Below are 18,210 nucleotides of genomic sequence, written 5' to 3' on the forward strand. Positions count from 1 at the left end.
CACCTTTATGATGAAATATGGCGGGGCGCGGCGTCGTCGACGACGTCGTCGCTGCGTCCTTATCTTGTCTTGGCACAAAGCTTCCCCCTCCGCCTCGCCTCCCTCAGCCTTTGCAGCACATTCAATATTTGCACGCGCCCCTTGATTTCTGCTCTGAAAATGAACTCCGCCGTCCCGTCGCCGCGCGGAGAAGGGGAGGGGTGGGGGAGCCGGAAGAATCCCCAGCAGAGAAGATACTGCGACGCTAATCCAATAACGCACTCTTCCGTGGCCGGGTCATTGCCTCGCGTCTTTTCGCGAGAAAATCGACCAGAAAGTTCGAGCTGGCGGGGAGGCGCGGCGTGCGCCTGGTGACTAGGCGACCCAGCGGGCCCCTCTGGCTCGCCCTGGTCCGCCCCGTCGGGAACGTTTAGAGGAGGAGGACTGCACACCGCCAGGCGAGCCGCCAGGCCAATCGTGCACGACAACCTTTTATCAGGTGCTTGGCAGAGCGCGATTCCGAACCAAGTCGCTGTCTCTCCCCCGCGCGTATGAGGGCCCGTTTAGGGAGTGCGAGAGAGACTGCCAGGAGCTATCTGTCAGGACATCGACACGCCTTATCGATTTAGTTCCCGATGCCCGTGATAGGCTTGGGGGACGTGCGGCCCGCCTGCAGGCCCGCCGTAGTGCCACCGACTGGGTCCTCTCGTCTCCGCGCAGCTCCGCGGACCGCCGTTGTCGCGTGGTGAGTAGAGAGTGAGTAGCCTTGCCCTTCAGCTTCGCTTCCGGCTGTCTCCAGCTGGTAGCGGGGCAGTGTCGTGTCTAGCCGCGCCGTGCCGTGCCGCGCCGTGCCGCGCCGTGTCACTGTCACGCTACATCGTCCGCAGTCCGCAGTCCATCGACACAACTACCACAACTACACGACTTCCCCCTCCGGCCGTGTCTAGCCGTGTCCAGCTGCATGCAACATGTCGCGCTTGCCTTCAAACGCCCCACCCACTTTCGCAGTTCTGCTACCACGGTGAATCAAGTCCAGGACTTTTATGTCACGCGCAGTGCAATAGGACGGGTGTAAAATCTTTACGGCAAATTTGGTTTGACTTTTTAGAAAGGTTTGAATCGTATTCAAAGTTCAAAGTTGATGACAAAGAGGCAGATCGGAGGGCGTGTCGTATGTTGCTGTTGGCTACAGTGATGCATTCCTAGAGCTACCTAGCCAGCCTGTCCCCTGCCCCAGAGCCGCAGTCCAATAGATCTTTGTTTTTTACTTCGTGAACATACGCGTGTCTGTCAGTGTCAGTGGTTGCTTATCTGATGCTGTTGCAAAGGTAGTTTGTGAAAATTGTTCGGTGGAACCTTCGTAATTTTCTTTAAATATCGTCAATATTTCGTTTTACGGGGTCTATAACCTCAAGCGATGAAGATGGTGAATGAAGTGTCATCATTGTGTCTGACATTTGTACTGTGTTCATTCTAGGTTATTTCACCGCTTTTAAGTGACAATGGCACTGTGCTTAGTCAAGTCTGCTGCCACCAATTCTAAGGAATTTGTCAACGGTTTGGTGAGGCACAAGGAACCATGGCAGATTGTGGCAATAACAGCTACGGGGACTTTGGTCGGTGTGTGGATGTTTGAATTTATTTTTGATGGGGATGGTGAGTATGCTATTGTTTTTATGGCTGATTTATCAACCTCATTATTTTTATGATGTTTTTCTGACCTCTCTGCCATTTTGTTCATCTCTCAGAAAGTGCTTGGGCCCGAATCAAAAAATCGGCTTTTCGTCTGTTGCGAAAGATTCCTGCAGTGAGGAACAAGATTGACTCTGAACTCCAAAAAATCCAGGTTTCATTTTCTGAAGATGCTAAGAAACGTTATCAGGGGAAAGAGTTCTTTTACGCTCTCCCCAGTAAGGGACAGGCGGACTCTGAAATCATGAAGCAAGTTCATGAATACCTGGAGTTGGGTAAGATATCAAATTAAAGCTCACATAAGTCAAACTTTCTCTGCTAAACCTTTATGTTTACATATTTTTCTTACCATTTCCTCAGGGGAATACCAATGGAAGGATGGTTACCTGTCTGGTTCTCTCTACATGTGGAATCAAAAATTGATTGAATTACTGACAGAAGTATGCAGTGCTGCATTTTACACTAACCCATTGCACCCAGATGTCTTCCCTGGGGTGAACAAGATGGAAGCTGAGGTTGTACGGATATCTTGCAACCTCTTCAGGGGAGGACCAGATTCTTGTGGCACTGTGAGTTCAGTTTGTCGTTTGGTTCTCAGTAACAATTTATTCGCATTGTATGCATGCCTTGTATGATTTATTCGAACAATCTTGTCTTATTTGCAGATGACCACAGGAGGTACAGAATCCATATTTATGGCTTGCAAGGCATACAGGGACTATGCTCGAGAGACCAAAGGCACTCGAAGGCCAGAGATTATTGTCCCTGTCACTGCGCATGCAGCATTTGACAAGGCTGCTCATTACCTTGGGATCAGAATCAAGCATATTCCAGTGAATGAAGACACCACAGTCAATATTGCAGCTATGAAGCGTGCAATTTCTAAAAATACCTGCATGGTAGTAATCATTTTGTCGCATGATAGCCCATTTTATAACAATTTTCTAAATAGGCATTTAAAATAAAAAATTCGTCTCTTACAGCTTGTTGGGTCAGCCCCCAATTTCCCATATGGCACCATTGATGACATCAAGAGCATTGGAGAACTTGGGCTCAAGTACAACATTCCAGTCCATGTTGATGCATGTCTTGGTGGATTCATCGCTGCATTCATGGATTATACGGAGTATCAAATGCCACCATTTGATTTCCGTGTGCCCGGTGTTACAAGTATCTCTGCTGATACTCACAAGTATGGATTTGCACCTAAGGGATCATCAGTTGTGTTGTACAGTGAGCAAAAGTACAGGAGGTTCCAGTACACTGTCACCACTGACTGGCCTGGTGGTGTGTATGGTTCTCCAACTGTCGGTGGCTCTCGGTGTGGAGGTTTGTATCATAATGTGATTTATTATTCTGGATCATACTTTTCATATGTAACCTTTCTTTCATAAAATTATATTTTATTATTATTTCTAGCTATTATTGCTACGTGCTGGGCTACATTTATGCATTTTGGTATGGAGGGCTATGTAGAAGCAACTCGTCAGATTGTGAAAGCTACCAAGCACATTGAAAATGGGTGATTGTTTATTTTTAAAGGAATGTTTTTCAATTTTCATGCTGTATTTTTACATATTTAAATTTGTTTGAATCTTCAGGCTGCGCAAGATTGATGGAATCTTTGTCTTCGGTCGTCCAGTGACATCTGTTGTAGCAGTAGGTTCAAAGGATTTTGATATCTATAGGCTTCAAGAGGCTATGCAATCAAAGGGCTGGAACCTTAACACCCTGCAGTTCCCCAAGGGGTAAGTATGCTGACAATTTTTTTCCTACACCTTTTTTCAGCCATACTCATTTATTTCATTTTTTATTTTGTTCAGAATTCACCTCTGTGTGACACACTTGCACACAGAAGAGGGTAGGGCAGATGCTTTCCTGAAGGATGTTAGAGAGGCTGTCGCTGTCATCATGAAAAATCCTCAAAAGGAAGTTGAAGGCAGTGTGAGTTTTTGGTCAGGTTGTGATTGGTCCTTATAAGCAAGTAGTCCAAGTCTCATTCATTTCTTATTTTCATTGCAGATGGCTATGTATGGTGCTTCAACAACTCTGCAAGACCGCTCCATTGTCACTGACTTCACAAGGTTTTGGATTGACGCTTTGTACTACACTCCTGATTCTGCATGATGTTTTTCAGTACAGTGTGAAGCAGTAAAAGGAACCAAGGGATCAAAAGTAATGTGTTAACTTATCTCACTCTATATTCCATGAGCCGCAGCAGTACTTAAGAAATGTAGTTTTGGAAGATGCAATTGGCTTAGACATCTCAAATTTTATTTTTGAAATTATTTTATCGAGCATACTTTTTAAAGAGATACATACTTAAGTATTAAACATTTGAATGCCTGCTAGCTTCCCTACAATCCTTTCATTCTAGCATCCGATCATTGCACTATTAGCAAGAGTTTAAAATAATGAGAAGTGGGGAAGGCCAGCTGTATTATTAGAGTTGGCAACTTTTTGCCTTCCAATATTTTTAGAAATGCACATTGATGTCCTTGTTTTTTAACGATTTTTGGCTAGTGAGTTTTTGTGTGTACCAAGAGTATTGCATTTTTATTCAGGATCACAGTAACTAAGTGTGATATTGTTACATTTATATGTCCTTTGCATTTATTCAGATTTTTTAAATGTTGCTATTTCATTGTAAATTATTTGTGAATATGGTTATATTTTTTTACTGTCTATGTGTTAATGAGGTGTGAAAAGATGTATATTCTCTGATTTTGTTTCAGACAGATACAAACTTTGCTAGTCAGATGACTGCCTTTGAAGTTGTAAACCAGTGCTATTTATAATTTTGTAGAAGTGCTCCTTTTTATCAATATATGCACTTTCCATGTTATGAATTATTTTTGGCTGATTACCTCCGGTTATATTTATAATGCATTGTGAATTGTGAAATCATTCTAGTTCCCCTCTCACAATCTTCCCCGACAATTAAAAAAGATATACTTATTTTCCATAAAGAGCCAAGTTATTCGCCCCAAAACCATTCAAGGTTATCACGTTCCGACGGTATCTGTTTGAGGTGTATTTCAAAACGAAGTTGATGTCCTGATGCTTAGGGCAGTGTGTGTCGATACCCCGCGGCTGCCGGCTGCCGCCGCCCGTGCCGCTACTCCACGGCACAGAGACGCTAAGCGCGCCAAAGTTTTACCGACGCGAGTTCGGGCACACTGACGGACTAAACACGTTTCCCGGTGCCCAACTTTATGGCCACATGCGATAAACGACCTGCCACAGCAGTAAATGCGATGGTACACTCGCAATTCGCTGTGCCCAGGTGACTTTCTCGGGCATCGCGAGGTTGGCACCGCCTCGGCGCCACCGACTGCAGCGCCACCTAGCACACGCCCTCGCCCAACACATGACATGACAGCGGCGCGGTAATGTGGCGGGTGCAGCAAGGGGCGTTTTCAAGACCGAGTAATACCGAGTCAACGCCTCCGCTGCGTTCTCGGCCGCGCCCCTGACGTCGGCGGGTTACATGCGTTGAGGCGACGCCCCCGGGTAGACGGTCGGCTCTGAGCTGTGCAGTGACCCCCGCTCGTTCCCGTGACCCCCATTCAACCCTAGAGTCCCGAACCGCATCGCACCGCATCGCGGTCAAGGTTGCCCCGTCCGTCCGTCCGTCCGTCCGTCTACCGCGCGGCGCGGCGAGCCAGGTTGGCCACCACCACAGCAGACGCTGCGTTATCGACCGCGCAGGCCGCGATCTGTCTCAACACGTCGTTTTTTTTCTGCCGACGGAAAACGTTTTCCTTCTGCTGGGTGTGTATATAGCGATAAGCATAACCGATTAATCGGACAGCGGCTAAGTGCTTCAGTCTGTCGTCGCGTGTGTCACCATCGAGACCCTCGAGAAAGGCTTATTCATTGCGCTACCCGTTCTCATACATTCTTACATCCATCGCGGGACAAGGGCTGGTCGTGGCTGACATCAGGTGACAGACGGTGTTCATGCCCTTGCGAAAGTGTGAAAGTGCGCGGACAGATACTTGGTAGGGTGCTTTCCGACGAGGTATTTCACAACTCGCGTGGGAGGTCTCGAAATTTCGGGCTGCTATGACTGCTTTCTTCTTTTATGCGCGCGTGACTTTAACGATCGCGTAGGGTTAGGATCCTCTGCTAACTTGTGGATAGGTCGTGGACTGGTGTTTTCGGAAAGTCGATTGACTTGTGAATTTTTCTAAAAGTACATTCTCTGTCAATCACGTACGGAGATTTTTCCTAATTTTGTCCTGTGAACCGAAGTTTGTGGGCCTCTTGGCCTGTGATCAAGTGAAGGCAACTGTCCAAGCTGTGCTAAAAATAGTGTCCTGAGACTACAGGTCATACAGGACATTTACTGTTTCTAGCAAAGACATTTAAGTGTCATGGTAGCCGACCACCATACATAGATCCTAGTCTCAAAAGTGGCTCTCCTCTTCCATGACCTAGTTTTGTCCAATCATTTATAGTGTAGTATTAAAACTGACAAACAAATTTTTCTTCTGTTTTTATAGGTTTTGTTGACGCTTGTAAATTCAACCTTGGCCTGAGAAACTGAACATATCAAGATGCATCGTGCACGCTCCGTAGCAACTAAGTTATCGCCCCTGTTGGGACCAGAACAGTTTGGATCGTGGCTTCTTCAAAGTAGCAAACCCGCCCGATCATTATCTATAACAACCAGCAGACATTACAATGCACCAGTCGCAACAGAACCTTTCCTCAATGGCAGTTCCTCTGCTTATGTTGAGGAAATGTACAATGCCTGGCTGGCTGATCCCAAGAGTGTCCATGTGGTAAGTATTTCAGCTCACAACTTAAAACAAATGTGCTCAATTTTCTACTTGAATTACCACTTATTCTGATTTCTGTACAGTCGTGGGACTCATTCTTCCGCAACAGTACTGGTGGTGCCGCTCCAGGCCAAGCCTACCAATCTCCTCCTTCCTTAGCTCCACCCGGTAAAAACCAAGTGCCTATATCTGCCATTGTGCCACAGTTAGGAGGATTAGGAGCATCAATGCCTGGTCAAGTCAATGAGAAGCTGATTGACGACCATCTCTCCGTTCAGGGCCTCATCAGATCTTATCAGGTAGGAAAATATTAACAAATGATTTTATCATTCTTTGCTAGGATTCCCGTTCAAGAATAATAATAATATGGACTATTTTGGTGGTAAAAATGAAGTAAACAGGACCATCAATGAATCAATATTGTCTTGCACCCTAGTGATGCATGCCTGAAAAGTTGTGTACTGAGTGATGATTCAAAAGTGTCAAAGATTAATTTTTGTAATTTTATGTAACTGTTGATTTTTTTACAGCTGTTCTTGTTTTTGAATATTTTGTTGTTTTGACTGTGTTCATGGTGATTTTTGTAACAGTGTGACATTATATTAGAAATGTGTGTCGTGCAAGCAAATCAAATGTTAGCTTTGTCATCACCACCCACTCAAACTGTCAAGAGCTTTGACTTTTCTCTCCTTAAAGAAAAATGTATCAAAATTTAAAAAAAGAATCTGTTATAGTAGACTCATTGAAATATCAGTAGAATTCAATGAAACAGTATTAGTTTTTTTTTTCTGTGAATTGTTTAGACTTCTCACACTTTTTTGCTTGAAGTTTAGTTTTAATGAATTTTTTGTTGCATACATTCCTATCCGAAGTAAACTGCTTAGATTACTTCTTATCATTTTTCAGCTTCATCAGTTTATATACTAATTTTACTTTCCTCTTCTACAAATTGCTATGCATGAGGTGCATGTTGTTGGGCAGGATCGAGTAAATAATATACATGGCAAGTGCAGTCTTTTATCAGCAAAGGGGACATTGATTTCACCAAGAAAAAATATGATAAGCCATAGCCATTTCTATTGAAATTTACGGGGAACTCAATCATTCAATTGTGCTAACAAATATTTAATCGAGTAATCGTGCATTTCCTGCTTCAATTGATGCAATAGCAATAAGAGTATGCATATCACATGACTTTAATTTATGCGATTTGCCAGGGCTTAGCATGTTGACAGTGTAAGTGTTTATTTGCTGAGCCTTGCCTTTGCTTTATTTGCCTATCGTCTCTAGGCTCGAGGTCACCTTGCGGCTGAGCTGGACCCGCTGGCCATCATGTATGGCGCCACCGATGAAACTTACACTGTCCGCAAGGGTGCTCCACCAGAAGTGGTGGTGCGCCAGCATATGCTGGGTAAGGCTTGGGATTGAGGAAGAATAGCATTGCCCAATAGCCGCTCTATCCCTGTCAACATCATATTTGTCACTTTCTCACAGCAATTTTAAAACCTTTGAATCATGATACGGATCACTCTATCTTCACATACATTCTTAACAAAATAGGACTACAGTTGGGGTAAAATCATGACAAAAAGCAAGTTGGTCTCACCTCTTGAAATGGTATGAAACTAAAGGCCTGCAGAATTACAGTATTATTAAAGGAAATTTTGGTTAACCGCATCTAAAGCATGAGATGCTGATAGAAAGAGATTAAATGGAATAAGCTCATTTTCTGCTTATTTTTGTGCTTTGGGGGGGCGAACGTGGTTTTGTGTGCAGTAGTTTCTTAGGCTACTACTTCTTTGTAAGTTTGTGACTGGGCTATGTAGTTAAATAAATTTGGGCATGGACAGTATGGTGGATGTTTTAGTTTTTATCTTTGTGTTATTCAAGTTACATTTGTTATCTTTCTCAGATTTCTCATAAACACTTGCTGAAAGGTATTTCACGACTTTGATTGATGCTGGGTGAAATTCCTCTGCATGAAGCTTGGTTTTCTTGTCAGGGATGCTTCTATCATGCATGAAAAAGACATGTTCCTTCAACTCTGGACTTCTCCTCTTTGCTTGCAAATGTTTAGCACTGATTCCCCTTCTTATATCACTTCAAATTAATTCTGCTTTACCCACTCAGCCTCTGGATTTTATCAGAGAAAAACTAGAACTGGAACTGAAAGTTAGCTGCCGAGCCATCTACCCTCTGTTCACTGTACTCTCTGCTGCAAGGGTCAGGACTCCCATGTTGACCCAATTTTATCACAATCCCAAAACCATTTTCAGTCAATGTGCTAAAAACCATTCAATTGTGATTTTTCCTGTTCTTCTCAGTGTTTTTGCTCACATCAATGAAGGATGATCTTTCCAGGTACAAATCATAGCTGACATCATGTGTGATAAATCTGAAGAATGGGGCTCACAATTATGTTGCTTCAGTCCAAACCCCTCTCATTTCTTGTAAAAATCTTTTTGCCAAGCTAATTACTAAGTCCTGTGTGGTGCTAATCAAATTCTAGGTGCTTGCTCTTCTTTGCTTATTGGTACTGAATTTATTCTTCTTTCTGTCAAACTTTCAAACTTTTTCAGAGCCTTCTATAATTTTAATGCTTCCAGCAACTATACTACATGTTCAATTTTCAGGTGCCTTCCTCTGTATCGTTTTGTATTTACAGACTCAGAGAGTGAACATTGCCAACCTTTTTCATACAGCAGGCTATTTAGAACATCTGTTCAGACAGTGCATATTCATAAGTCGTTATAGATTAAAAATCTAAATTAGATGAAGTGGTGTTACTTTTGAGTAGGCAAATTATTGTTGGTGATGGTGTGACAATTGTCTCCGCACTGCATTCGCAGATCCGAGGACACCATATTGCGCAGCTGGACCCGTTAGAGATCAACAGCGCAGATCTGGATGACTCTCAGCTCCCAGAGCTGCTCTATAATAGCTATAACTTTGGTAAGGACATTGACATTTGATACTTCTCTTAAATTTTTGTTTCAGTCGTTATTTAATATTATTTTTGTTTGTTTGGATGGAGGTTCTGTAGGCAGCTTCTTTTGCCTGCTCTATTATTCTTATCTATTATTAGAGTATAATTATTTTCTTTCAAAGCCAAGTCAAGAACAGAACCCTATAACTCACTTGACAAATCAAAATTAGTATTCCTCCGTTGGAATTCGGCTTAAAATTTATTAGTTACAATACATAGGCTACTCTATTTTTTGGCCCAAGGTTAGTTTATATGAAAATCACTTATGACAAACACCATCATCCATCTGAAGTCTGACCAGCAGATCACCATTTTCTGGCCTAATCTTTGTGCTGAATCTGTGTTTGAGGAGCCCTTTCATGTTTGTTCATGTTCATGGTTTACTATACTTTGTGTTCGGGTGAACATTATTATGATGCTTTCTGACCCAATGTGCCCTTATCTCCCCTGCCCTTGTTCTACAAGTGAAAGGAAATGCCATTGACATTCTTTTGCAAGCATTACTCAACCCCATTTCACATGGGCTCCCTCAGCAAGTTCTTCATACTTGGTCTTGGCAACTGGAAGGTTTTACTTTGTGTGCTAGGTTACTACTTAATTGTGTGCTTGTGCTTCTTCTGTGTGTTTTTATTAATTGGAATTTGATTTTCTTGTAATTTGCATATTGCCTTTCTGCTTAATAAAAGAGCAGCATTGGTAATCCAAACCTTGAAATTTATACAACACTATGTTTAATTCTAAATTCCTTGCAAGCTCTTGCTGGTAGTTCCAAGCAAACTGCTAGTAGTTCCGATGATTGTAGCTATGTAGTTAGTTTCTTATTTGTGCAGTAAAACTTCTGGCCTGGTTGGTTGGTTGTGGGAGTCCAATTTTGATTAGACAGTTTTATAAACTAATTTGATTTGCTTTCCTGTTAACATTTTTTCTGGTGTTGGATTAATATAAGTTGTTTTGCCTTGGTGACGGCATCCTAGTATTGACTTGAATCTTCATTAACATGCTTCTCAGACGGCCTTCAATTATAGTCTGTCCTTAACCAAACACTTAAAGATACCACTGCATATGTGATTTCTAAGAGCTGTCCATGCACAGTAGTATAAGTAGTGGGAAAAGTATGCAGCTCTCACATGTCCATAATCATTTTCTGTCTATCTACGTTAGTTGATACTGACTGGAAATCTACAAATATATCTTTGTTTCATCCTTTCTCTTGTGACCAACTTGACTTGCAGCAGTCCTACTTAATGTTAGTAAAATTATGGGATATCTTAGTTGGGAGTGGTGGTTGGGTCAGTCACAGAGTTTAATTCAAAGCCCTTGTCAGGTATTTATTTCTAGTATATCATTATTAAATTTATCGTAAGAGGTTTCTATATTTTGAGACTTATTTTTCATTTATTTATTATCAAATCTTAATCTAATAGTTGTGGAAAATATTTCATGGTTTTAACAAAAGACATTTTTTATCTCTTTCAAATTGCAGAGGAGTCAGATATGGACAGAGTATTCAAGCTACCTTCCACAACCTTCATTGGTGGCAAAGAGAAGTCCCTGACCTTGCGTGAAATTCTTCGCCGACTGGAGATGTCCTACTGTCGGCACATTGGTGTGGAGTTCATGTTTATCAACTCATTAGAACAATGCAATTGGATTCGTCAAAGGCTAGAAACCCCTGGAATCATGGATATCGACAACGCTCAAAAGCGCCTTATCTTGGCCCGTCTTACTCGAGCAACAATGTGTGTATTGCTATTTCTTTTTATTTCTCTTTCCACGATTTTCGTGATAGTTTTTCTCTTAATGTTCTCATGTTTTTATGTTAATAGGTTTGAAGCTTTCCTGGCTCGTAAGTGGACCAGTGAAAAACGATTTGGTCTGGAAGGATGTGAAATCCTAATTCCTGCCATGAAACAAGTCATTGACAGGTCAACTGAGCTGGGAGTTGAATCAATTGTTATGGGTATGCCCCACAGAGGCCGTCTGAATGTGTTGGCCAATGTGTGTCGTAAGCCTTTGCACCAACTCTTTACTCAATTTGCTGGTCTTGAAGCAGAGGATGATGTAAGTATTTTTTTTCTTTTTCAGTAGCTCTTCCAAACCATCTATCTTTAACTCTTTTAATGAAATTTTATTATCTTATTCTGTAGGGTTCTGGAGACGTGAAATACCACTTGGGTACTTACATTGAGCGTCTTAACCGAGTTACCAACAAGAACATCCGTCTTGCTGTTGTGGCAAACCCATCTCATCTGGAGGCTGCAGACCCAATAGTGCAGGGCAAAACCCGTGCAGAGCAGTTCTACCGTGGCGATAATGAGGGCAAAAAGGTACTGTTTTTCTATTTGGGGTGTCTTCCAAGATTTCTCCTGTTATGCCGCATATTGCTTGTTCAGGCATTTTATTTGTCTGTTTTCTAATTATCTGTTCCAGGTCATGTCCATCTTGTTGCACGGTGATGCTGCATTCTGTGGCCAAGGAGTTGTATTTGAGACCTTCCACTTGTCAGACCTACCAGACTACACTACTCATGGAACTATTCATATTGTTGTCAACAACCAGATTGGTTTTACAACTGATCCTCGCCACTCTCGGTCATCACCTTATTGCACAGGTTCGTTGGTCTTAATTTTTTGCAGCTCAATTGTTTTGCTTTTTTAGAGAAATTATCTACATTAAAAATGAACTTCTTTTATTTTCAGATGTTGCTCGTGTTGTGAATGCTCCAATTTTCCATGTGAATGCTGATGATCCAGAGGCTGTGATGCATGTATGCAACCTTGCTGCTGAATGGAGAAACACCTTCCATAAGGATGTTGTCATTGATATTGTTAGTAATCGCATTTAAGTGTTTGTGGTGTACGTTTGGACTCTATTGTCACTATTCCTCTAACGTTGCTCTTTCCTCCCAGGTTTCATACCGTCGCAATGGACACAACGAGGTGGATGAACCCATGTTTACTCAGCCTCTTATGTACCGTAAAATCCGAAACACAAAACCAGCTCTTGACAAGTATGCCGAAAAACTGATTGAAGAAGGTGTGGTAACCCCTGAGGAAGTTAAAGTAAGGCTTAATTTGGGTTGTTTCTTGTTTGACCTGGCATGATTCCCCTCTGCTCTATTTAACTTTGAGTTGTGCTCCTCAGGATGTCAAGGACAAATATGAGAAGATTTGTGAGGATGCGCATGCTGCTGCCCGTAAGGAGACTCACATCAAGTACAAGGACTGGCTCGATTCCCCATGGTCTGGTTTCTTTGAGGGCAAAGACCCTCTTAAAATGTCCACTACTGGCATCAAGGAGGACACACTTGTGCACATTGGCAAGCGATTCTCCTCTCCTCCACCCAACGCAGCAGGGTTCATTATCCATAAGGGTGTGTGTACCTTCACTGCAGTGAAGGCCAATTGACCAATGTATATGATACTGCAACTGCTAGCCAAAAGTTGTCTTTAAATCGGTTATCCCTTCCAGGTATTGAGCGCATCTTGAAAGCTCGCATGGAAATGGTTGAGAACCGCACAGTTGATTGGGCACTTGGTGAAGCAATGGCTTTTGGTTCTCTGCTGAAGGAGGGTATTCATGTTCGTCTCAGTGGACAGGATGTGGAGCGTGGAACTTTCTCTCACAGACATCATGTCCTTCACCATCAAACTGTAGACAAAGCAACATACCGCCCACTTTGCTCCCTGTACCCTGATCAGGCCCCTTACACTGTATGTAACAGTTCCCTCTCTGAATATGGTGTTCTTGGTAAGCTTTCAATCCTGATTGGTTTGATTTCTGTCTCTGGCTTATCTTTGAAATGAAATAATATTTTCTCTTCTCATTATTTGTGGTCCAGGATTTGAACTTGGATTTTCAATGACCAATCCCAATGCACTGGTTATTTGGGAGGCTCAGTTTGGAGATTTTAACAACACTGCTCAGTGCATCATTGATCAGTTCATCTCGTCTGGTCAAGCTAAGTGGGTTCGACAGTCGGGCTTGGTCATGCTCCTACCCCATGGTATGGAGGGAATGGGACCTGAACACTCCAGTGCTAGGTTGGAGCGCTTCTTGCAAATGTCTGCTGATGACCCCGACTACTTCCCTCCTGAAAGTGAAGAGTTTGCAGTCCGTCAGCTTCATGATATCAACTGGATTGTAAGTACTGTAGTGTTTTTGTCTTGTCTGGTAATAGCACATTGTTTTGGATTCTCTAGTGCAATAATTCCTGTTTTGTTTTTTCTTCAATCAGGTAGCCAATTGCTCCACTCCTGGCAATTTGTTCCACATTCTACGAAGACAAATTGCTTTACCTTTCCGTAAGCCACTGATTTTGATGACTCCCAAGTCTCTGTTGCGTCATCCTGAAGCAAGGTCCAGCTTCGATGTTATGACTGAAGGCACTGAGTTCCAGAGGTTAGTCATTAATCTATCACTCTAAATTGCTATGCTTGGTTGTTATTATTCTTATTAAAATTTGATCTTAAATAGGATTATTCCTGATGAGGGCCCAGCCGGTCAGAACCCATCAGGAGTGAAGAAGGTGTTGTTCTGCTCTGGAAAGGTGTACTATGATATCAAGAAAGCTCGTGCTGATAAGGGATTGGATGATAAAATTGCTTTGGTCCGAGTTGAACAGGTAGCCTTTTCTTTTGACTCTGTTCTGTATTTATTTGGATTTCCTAGAAAAGAGCTAAGCTCAATCATTTTTTATTTGTTTTCTGTTACATCAGATTTCACCTTTCCCGTACGATTTGATCAAGAAGGAGTGTGCCAAATACCCCGATGCACAGCTGGTCTGGGCTCAGGAAGAGCACAAGAACCAAGGAGCCTGGTTCTATGTCCAAAACAGGTTCAACACAACATTGAATGGAGGACGCCCTGTGACGTAAGTTATCATAACCATCTCTCTTATTTTGCATATTCCTAGTGTCCTTCTTTAAAAAAAAAAAAAAACCTGTGTACTGTACAATGCATGTGAGTTTTTGGCATTGTCTTTGCTTTTTGTTTCACTTGGGTTTCATTCACTCTTTTGACCATCCTTTCTTCCTTAACTTTATATTTTGCATCTACTGCAAATTCCCTGTTGTGTGTGTTGAATTTCCCATGTTTTTGTTTTTGAGTATAAATGGTTGTTTCTGGGTGGGGAAAATGTTTCGTGTTGAATGGGCTCCAGTATCACTTGTTATCATTAATGAGGGGATAATAATAATAACCCTGTGAGTATCTTAATTGCATGTTGTGCCTTGTGGTGTGGTGTGAGAGGTTGTCTCTGTTTCAGCGGACTAAGTGGACCTGTCGAGGTCTTTTGTGATGGTGCTAAGGAACAAGGGGGGTTGTTAAAGCGCCTTTTTGGCTCTGATGTACGTCAGGAGAATGATACTTCATTTGAGTCTGCGTCTCAGGCTGGACCTCAGTCTGAGACCCAGACGCAGACTTCAAGTCTGCAAACCAATATCCGAACCATTAGGTGAGGAGAGAGGGTCACTATGGAGTGAACAATATGCTTTCATAAAATATTACTGTTTGTGTATAGCTCAGCGGTTCCCAACCTTTTTCGGTTCGCGACCCCAAATTTGTAGCCAAAACTTTCCGCGACCCCCAGGAAAAATTTCGCGACCCCACGCGACCCCTCCTTTAGCATGCCTTTGTTACGGAGTGCGATTATCTGCCTTAGTTTGGGAGCAGTATTGCCGCAAAGTTGATCAAAACGGTCACAAATGCCTGAAAAATCGTGTTTTGGGCCGACTTTAAGCATCCACTGCGTCTGATCCGAGGCGGTAAATCGTCCTCCGTCAACGGGCAATTGGTCTTTAGACCTTCCTTTAGCATGCCTTTGTTACGGAGTGCGATTATCTGCCTTAGTTTGGGAGCAGTTTTGCCACAAAGTTGATCAAAACACGATTTTTCAGACATTTGTGACCGTTTTGATCAACTTTGCGGCAAAACTGCTCCCAAACTAAGGCAGATAATCGCACTCCGTAACAAAGGCATGCTAAAGGAAGGCCTAAAGACCAATTGCCCGTTGAGGGATGACGATTTACCGCCTCGGATCAGACGCAGTGGATGCTTAAAGTCGGCCCAAAACACGATTTTTGACAGACATTTGTGACTGTTTAGACCAACTTTGCGGCAGTACTGCTTCCAAACTGAGTCAGATAATTGCACTCCGTAACAAAGGCATGCAAAAGGAAGGTCCAAAGACCAATTGCCCGTTGAGGGAGGGCCATTTACCGCCTCGGATCAGAAGCACTGGATGCTTAAAGTCGACCCAAAACACGATCTTTTACACACATTTGTGACCGTTTTGATCAACTTTGCGGCATTTAAGCAGCCAGTGCTCGGCGTGTGGGCCAGCCGGGAAACCACCGCGACCCCAGGCGACCCCAGCCACCTCGCCGCGACCCCTCGAAATTTTTTCGCGACCCCATTTGGGGTCGCGACCCCAAGGTTGAAAACCGCTGGTATAGCTGCCAGAGCTTCATTTGGTAGTGGGTAGTCCACATATTCACTGGCATAATTTTTACTGTAAATGTCATTTCTTTGACCTGATTTTTATGTTTCCTGTTTTGTTGGCATACAAACTTAAACTGTACCACTATTTTTTTTAAAGAAAAGTATACGGTCATTTATATTTGTGAAAGTTGAATTGTGCTTTAGATTTATATTTGAATTGAGAATTTGTGGTCATTAATGGCAGCTTTCCAATGTTGAATTAATTCATGAATGTGTTTGTTTCTGTTACAAATTTATTGATTTCCACAGACTGTGTGTAGCGTTTCTTCAGTCTGAAGTTTTCAATAATTTCAATGTTGATTATCTGTTGAAAGTTTGTAGAAGGTCTCATTCGACCATGAGTTTTGGCTGTAGCCGGTAGAAAGTGGAAAAATAACGGCCACTTAGAATGCAGTGGTGCCCTCAGGCCTCCTACACTGTCGATGGCTCAGTCAGATTCGCTATCGGCAGACCTTAAGTCTGGTATTGTTCTGTTCGCATGAACTTGTTCTTGGTGCTTTGGGTTTGGGCATTGAACTGTTATGGGCTTACTTGTGTGATTCCTCCTGATTCCACTTTTACAAAGTTTAGTTCTTAATTTATTATTTTCTCTCATTCACTTGGCTTTTTGGTGGATGGGCTTACTAACACATTAATTGCCCTGTTTTAGCTCTAATGTACTTAACATGCATGACTAATCATCATCAATGTTACCGAGTGCCTGTGAATTCTGCTGAATCATCATAGTATTGTGTTCAAAATGTATCAATGGTATGCTTTCTGTTGCAGCTACTGTGGACGTCCCACTGCGGCCTCACCAGCCACGGGTAGCAAGGCTCAGCATTTGAAGGAACTGAATGCTCTCCTGGAAGATGCTACAAGTGTTTAAATGTCTTAACTCTCTAGATTAGATCAGCTCAAGTAACATTTAGCTTACAATCTTTATTTTACCTTGTGCCTGCTTCATAATTCAGAATTTATTAGTTTACAAAGTACCTTCTAATTGTAGATGCAAAATTTTCTCTGTAAAACATAAATTTTAGTTTATTTATCTTTATACAGGCACTTGGTTTGTTTCAGAGGAGTTATTATCTTGTATTGTGTCAGCTGGCCTGGCTATTGGTTTATTTGGCAGAGGCTCTGTAACACAGAAAAGGGGTCTGTATGCTGATTTAGTGAAATTGTTGAGTTCCTATGACTGTTAACTCTGTGTTACATTGTGGTTAGTCTTCTGTAAGGTAAACTTTTGTTTGCTTTTATTTGTTTTTAAAAGAGTCTTGAAAGTCCTGTCCAACAATTTCAGGAGGTACTAAGACTCGAGGTTTGTGCTGTTAATTTATTTAAGTATTGTTATTTTTCTTTAATGTTAGTTTTACGATAATGCACAAGTCCTCTTTTTATGCACCATAAAGTGACTCTGGTGTTTTCCCCTCTTTGTTGTGAGCCAGAGTTGCTGTTAATCGTAAATCAGGACTCCTAGTAATGGTCCATGAGACTGAACTTGCATACATAAGATGTATTTTGTAGTCCGCACTCTAATTTCGGGCTTGGCATTGTGCGACTAAAATTGTATTCACCATCATTTGTTGTGACGAGTGTTGCAAGTGGACTGATTTTTCATCAAATGTGGAGGAAATTTCCTTTACTTGTCTGTATAACAGGCATGAACAAAACTGTTGTATACTCATTTCTGTGGGAGAAAGAAATATTTGTATCTTGCTGAACGGAGGAAAGTGGTAAATCAATCTACTTAAGATATTGTTTCTGAAATTCCAGAGGCTGCTTGCTATCACAACTTAGAAGACAAATCTTTTGCCAGCTGTATTATAAAATGGCATAATGTCTAGCTGTAACTATACTGTATTCTAAGCACTTTATTGTAGGCCGCATCCCATTCATACAGGATTTGTTTCAGTTGCTCGTTTAAAAGAATATGGTGCATGGGTAAGACCTGTACATGGAGGATAATCCGTGCTTGTTAATGTTATTTATTTTTTTGTCAGTGTGTGCTTGGATGTGAGATGACATGACCAATGTCCTTCTGTGTACAGTAATGCTACCTGAAATGAATGTATGTGATTTTTAAAGTTTTAAGTCTGTAAAATAAAATCATGTTGTTTCAATGAAAATTTTTTTTGTCCTTCATACCCTTTTACCAAACACCATCATATTAAAAGTTCAAACTCATGAAAACTTAAGAAGTTGACCGCGAATGTGGACGTGGACAAAACAAGTATTTCGTTTGAGCAAAAATATCAAGAGGATTCCACGAAATTTGAGAATTGT

The 18,210-nt window shown here is 42.1% G+C and overlaps 2 protein-coding genes across 14 annotated transcripts; both read left to right on the top strand.

Moving 5' to 3' along the window:
- Positions 1 to 568: 568 nt before the first annotated feature.
- Positions 569 to 4,520, top strand: LOC117644148 (sphingosine-1-phosphate lyase). Of its 5 annotated transcripts, none has more exons than XM_034383409.1 (10): positions 569 to 724; positions 1,457 to 1,635; positions 1,728 to 1,946; positions 2,032 to 2,240; positions 2,337 to 2,570; positions 2,655 to 3,000; positions 3,091 to 3,193; positions 3,273 to 3,419; positions 3,495 to 3,615; positions 3,694 to 4,520. In XM_034383409.1, exons 2-10 carry the CDS (start codon positions 1,482 to 1,484, stop codon positions 3,796 to 3,798), a joined length of 1,638 nt encoding a protein of 545 aa, XP_034239300.1. In that variant the 5' UTR covers positions 569 to 724; positions 1,457 to 1,481; the 3' UTR covers positions 3,799 to 4,520. The 5 variants fall into 5 exon arrangements, with proteins under 5 accessions (XP_034239300.1, XP_034239301.1, XP_034239302.1 ...); XM_034383410.1 differs by having other exon boundaries at positions 586 to 735; XM_034383411.1 differs by lacking the exon at positions 569 to 724 and adding an exon at positions 840 to 1,000.
- A 570-nt stretch (positions 4,521 to 5,090) lies between these two features.
- LOC117644146 (2-oxoglutarate dehydrogenase, mitochondrial) lies at positions 5,091 to 18,048 on the top strand. 9 transcript variants are annotated; one of them, XM_034383399.1, is made up of 18 exons: positions 5,091 to 5,445; positions 6,180 to 6,461; positions 6,542 to 6,757; positions 7,749 to 7,869; positions 10,928 to 11,183; positions 11,271 to 11,505; positions 11,592 to 11,771; positions 11,875 to 12,055; positions 12,144 to 12,271; positions 12,354 to 12,506; positions 12,589 to 12,817; positions 12,916 to 13,194; positions 13,286 to 13,587; positions 13,682 to 13,845; positions 13,921 to 14,068; positions 14,163 to 14,317; positions 14,711 to 14,899; positions 16,714 to 18,048. In XM_034383399.1, the coding sequence occupies exons 2-18, from the start codon at positions 6,234 to 6,236 to the stop codon at positions 16,811 to 16,813; spliced, it is 3,264 nt and encodes a 1,087-aa protein (XP_034239290.1). In that variant the 5' UTR covers positions 5,091 to 5,445; positions 6,180 to 6,233; the 3' UTR covers positions 16,814 to 18,048. The 9 variants fall into 9 exon arrangements, with proteins under 9 accessions (XP_034239290.1, XP_034239292.1, XP_034239296.1 ...); XM_034383401.1 differs by lacking the exon at positions 5,091 to 5,445 and adding an exon at positions 5,464 to 5,618; XM_034383405.1 differs by lacking the exons at positions 5,091 to 5,445; positions 7,749 to 7,869 and adding exons at positions 5,500 to 5,675; positions 9,308 to 9,410.
- Positions 18,049 to 18,210: the final 162 nt, after the last annotated feature.

This window comes from Thrips palmi, unplaced genomic scaffold (genome assembly GCF_012932325.1).
Source record: "Thrips palmi isolate BJ-2018 unplaced genomic scaffold, TpBJ-2018v1 HiC_scaffold_17, whole genome shotgun sequence".
In the NCBI taxonomy this organism is placed as follows: domain Eukaryota; kingdom Metazoa; phylum Arthropoda; class Insecta; order Thysanoptera; family Thripidae; genus Thrips; species Thrips palmi.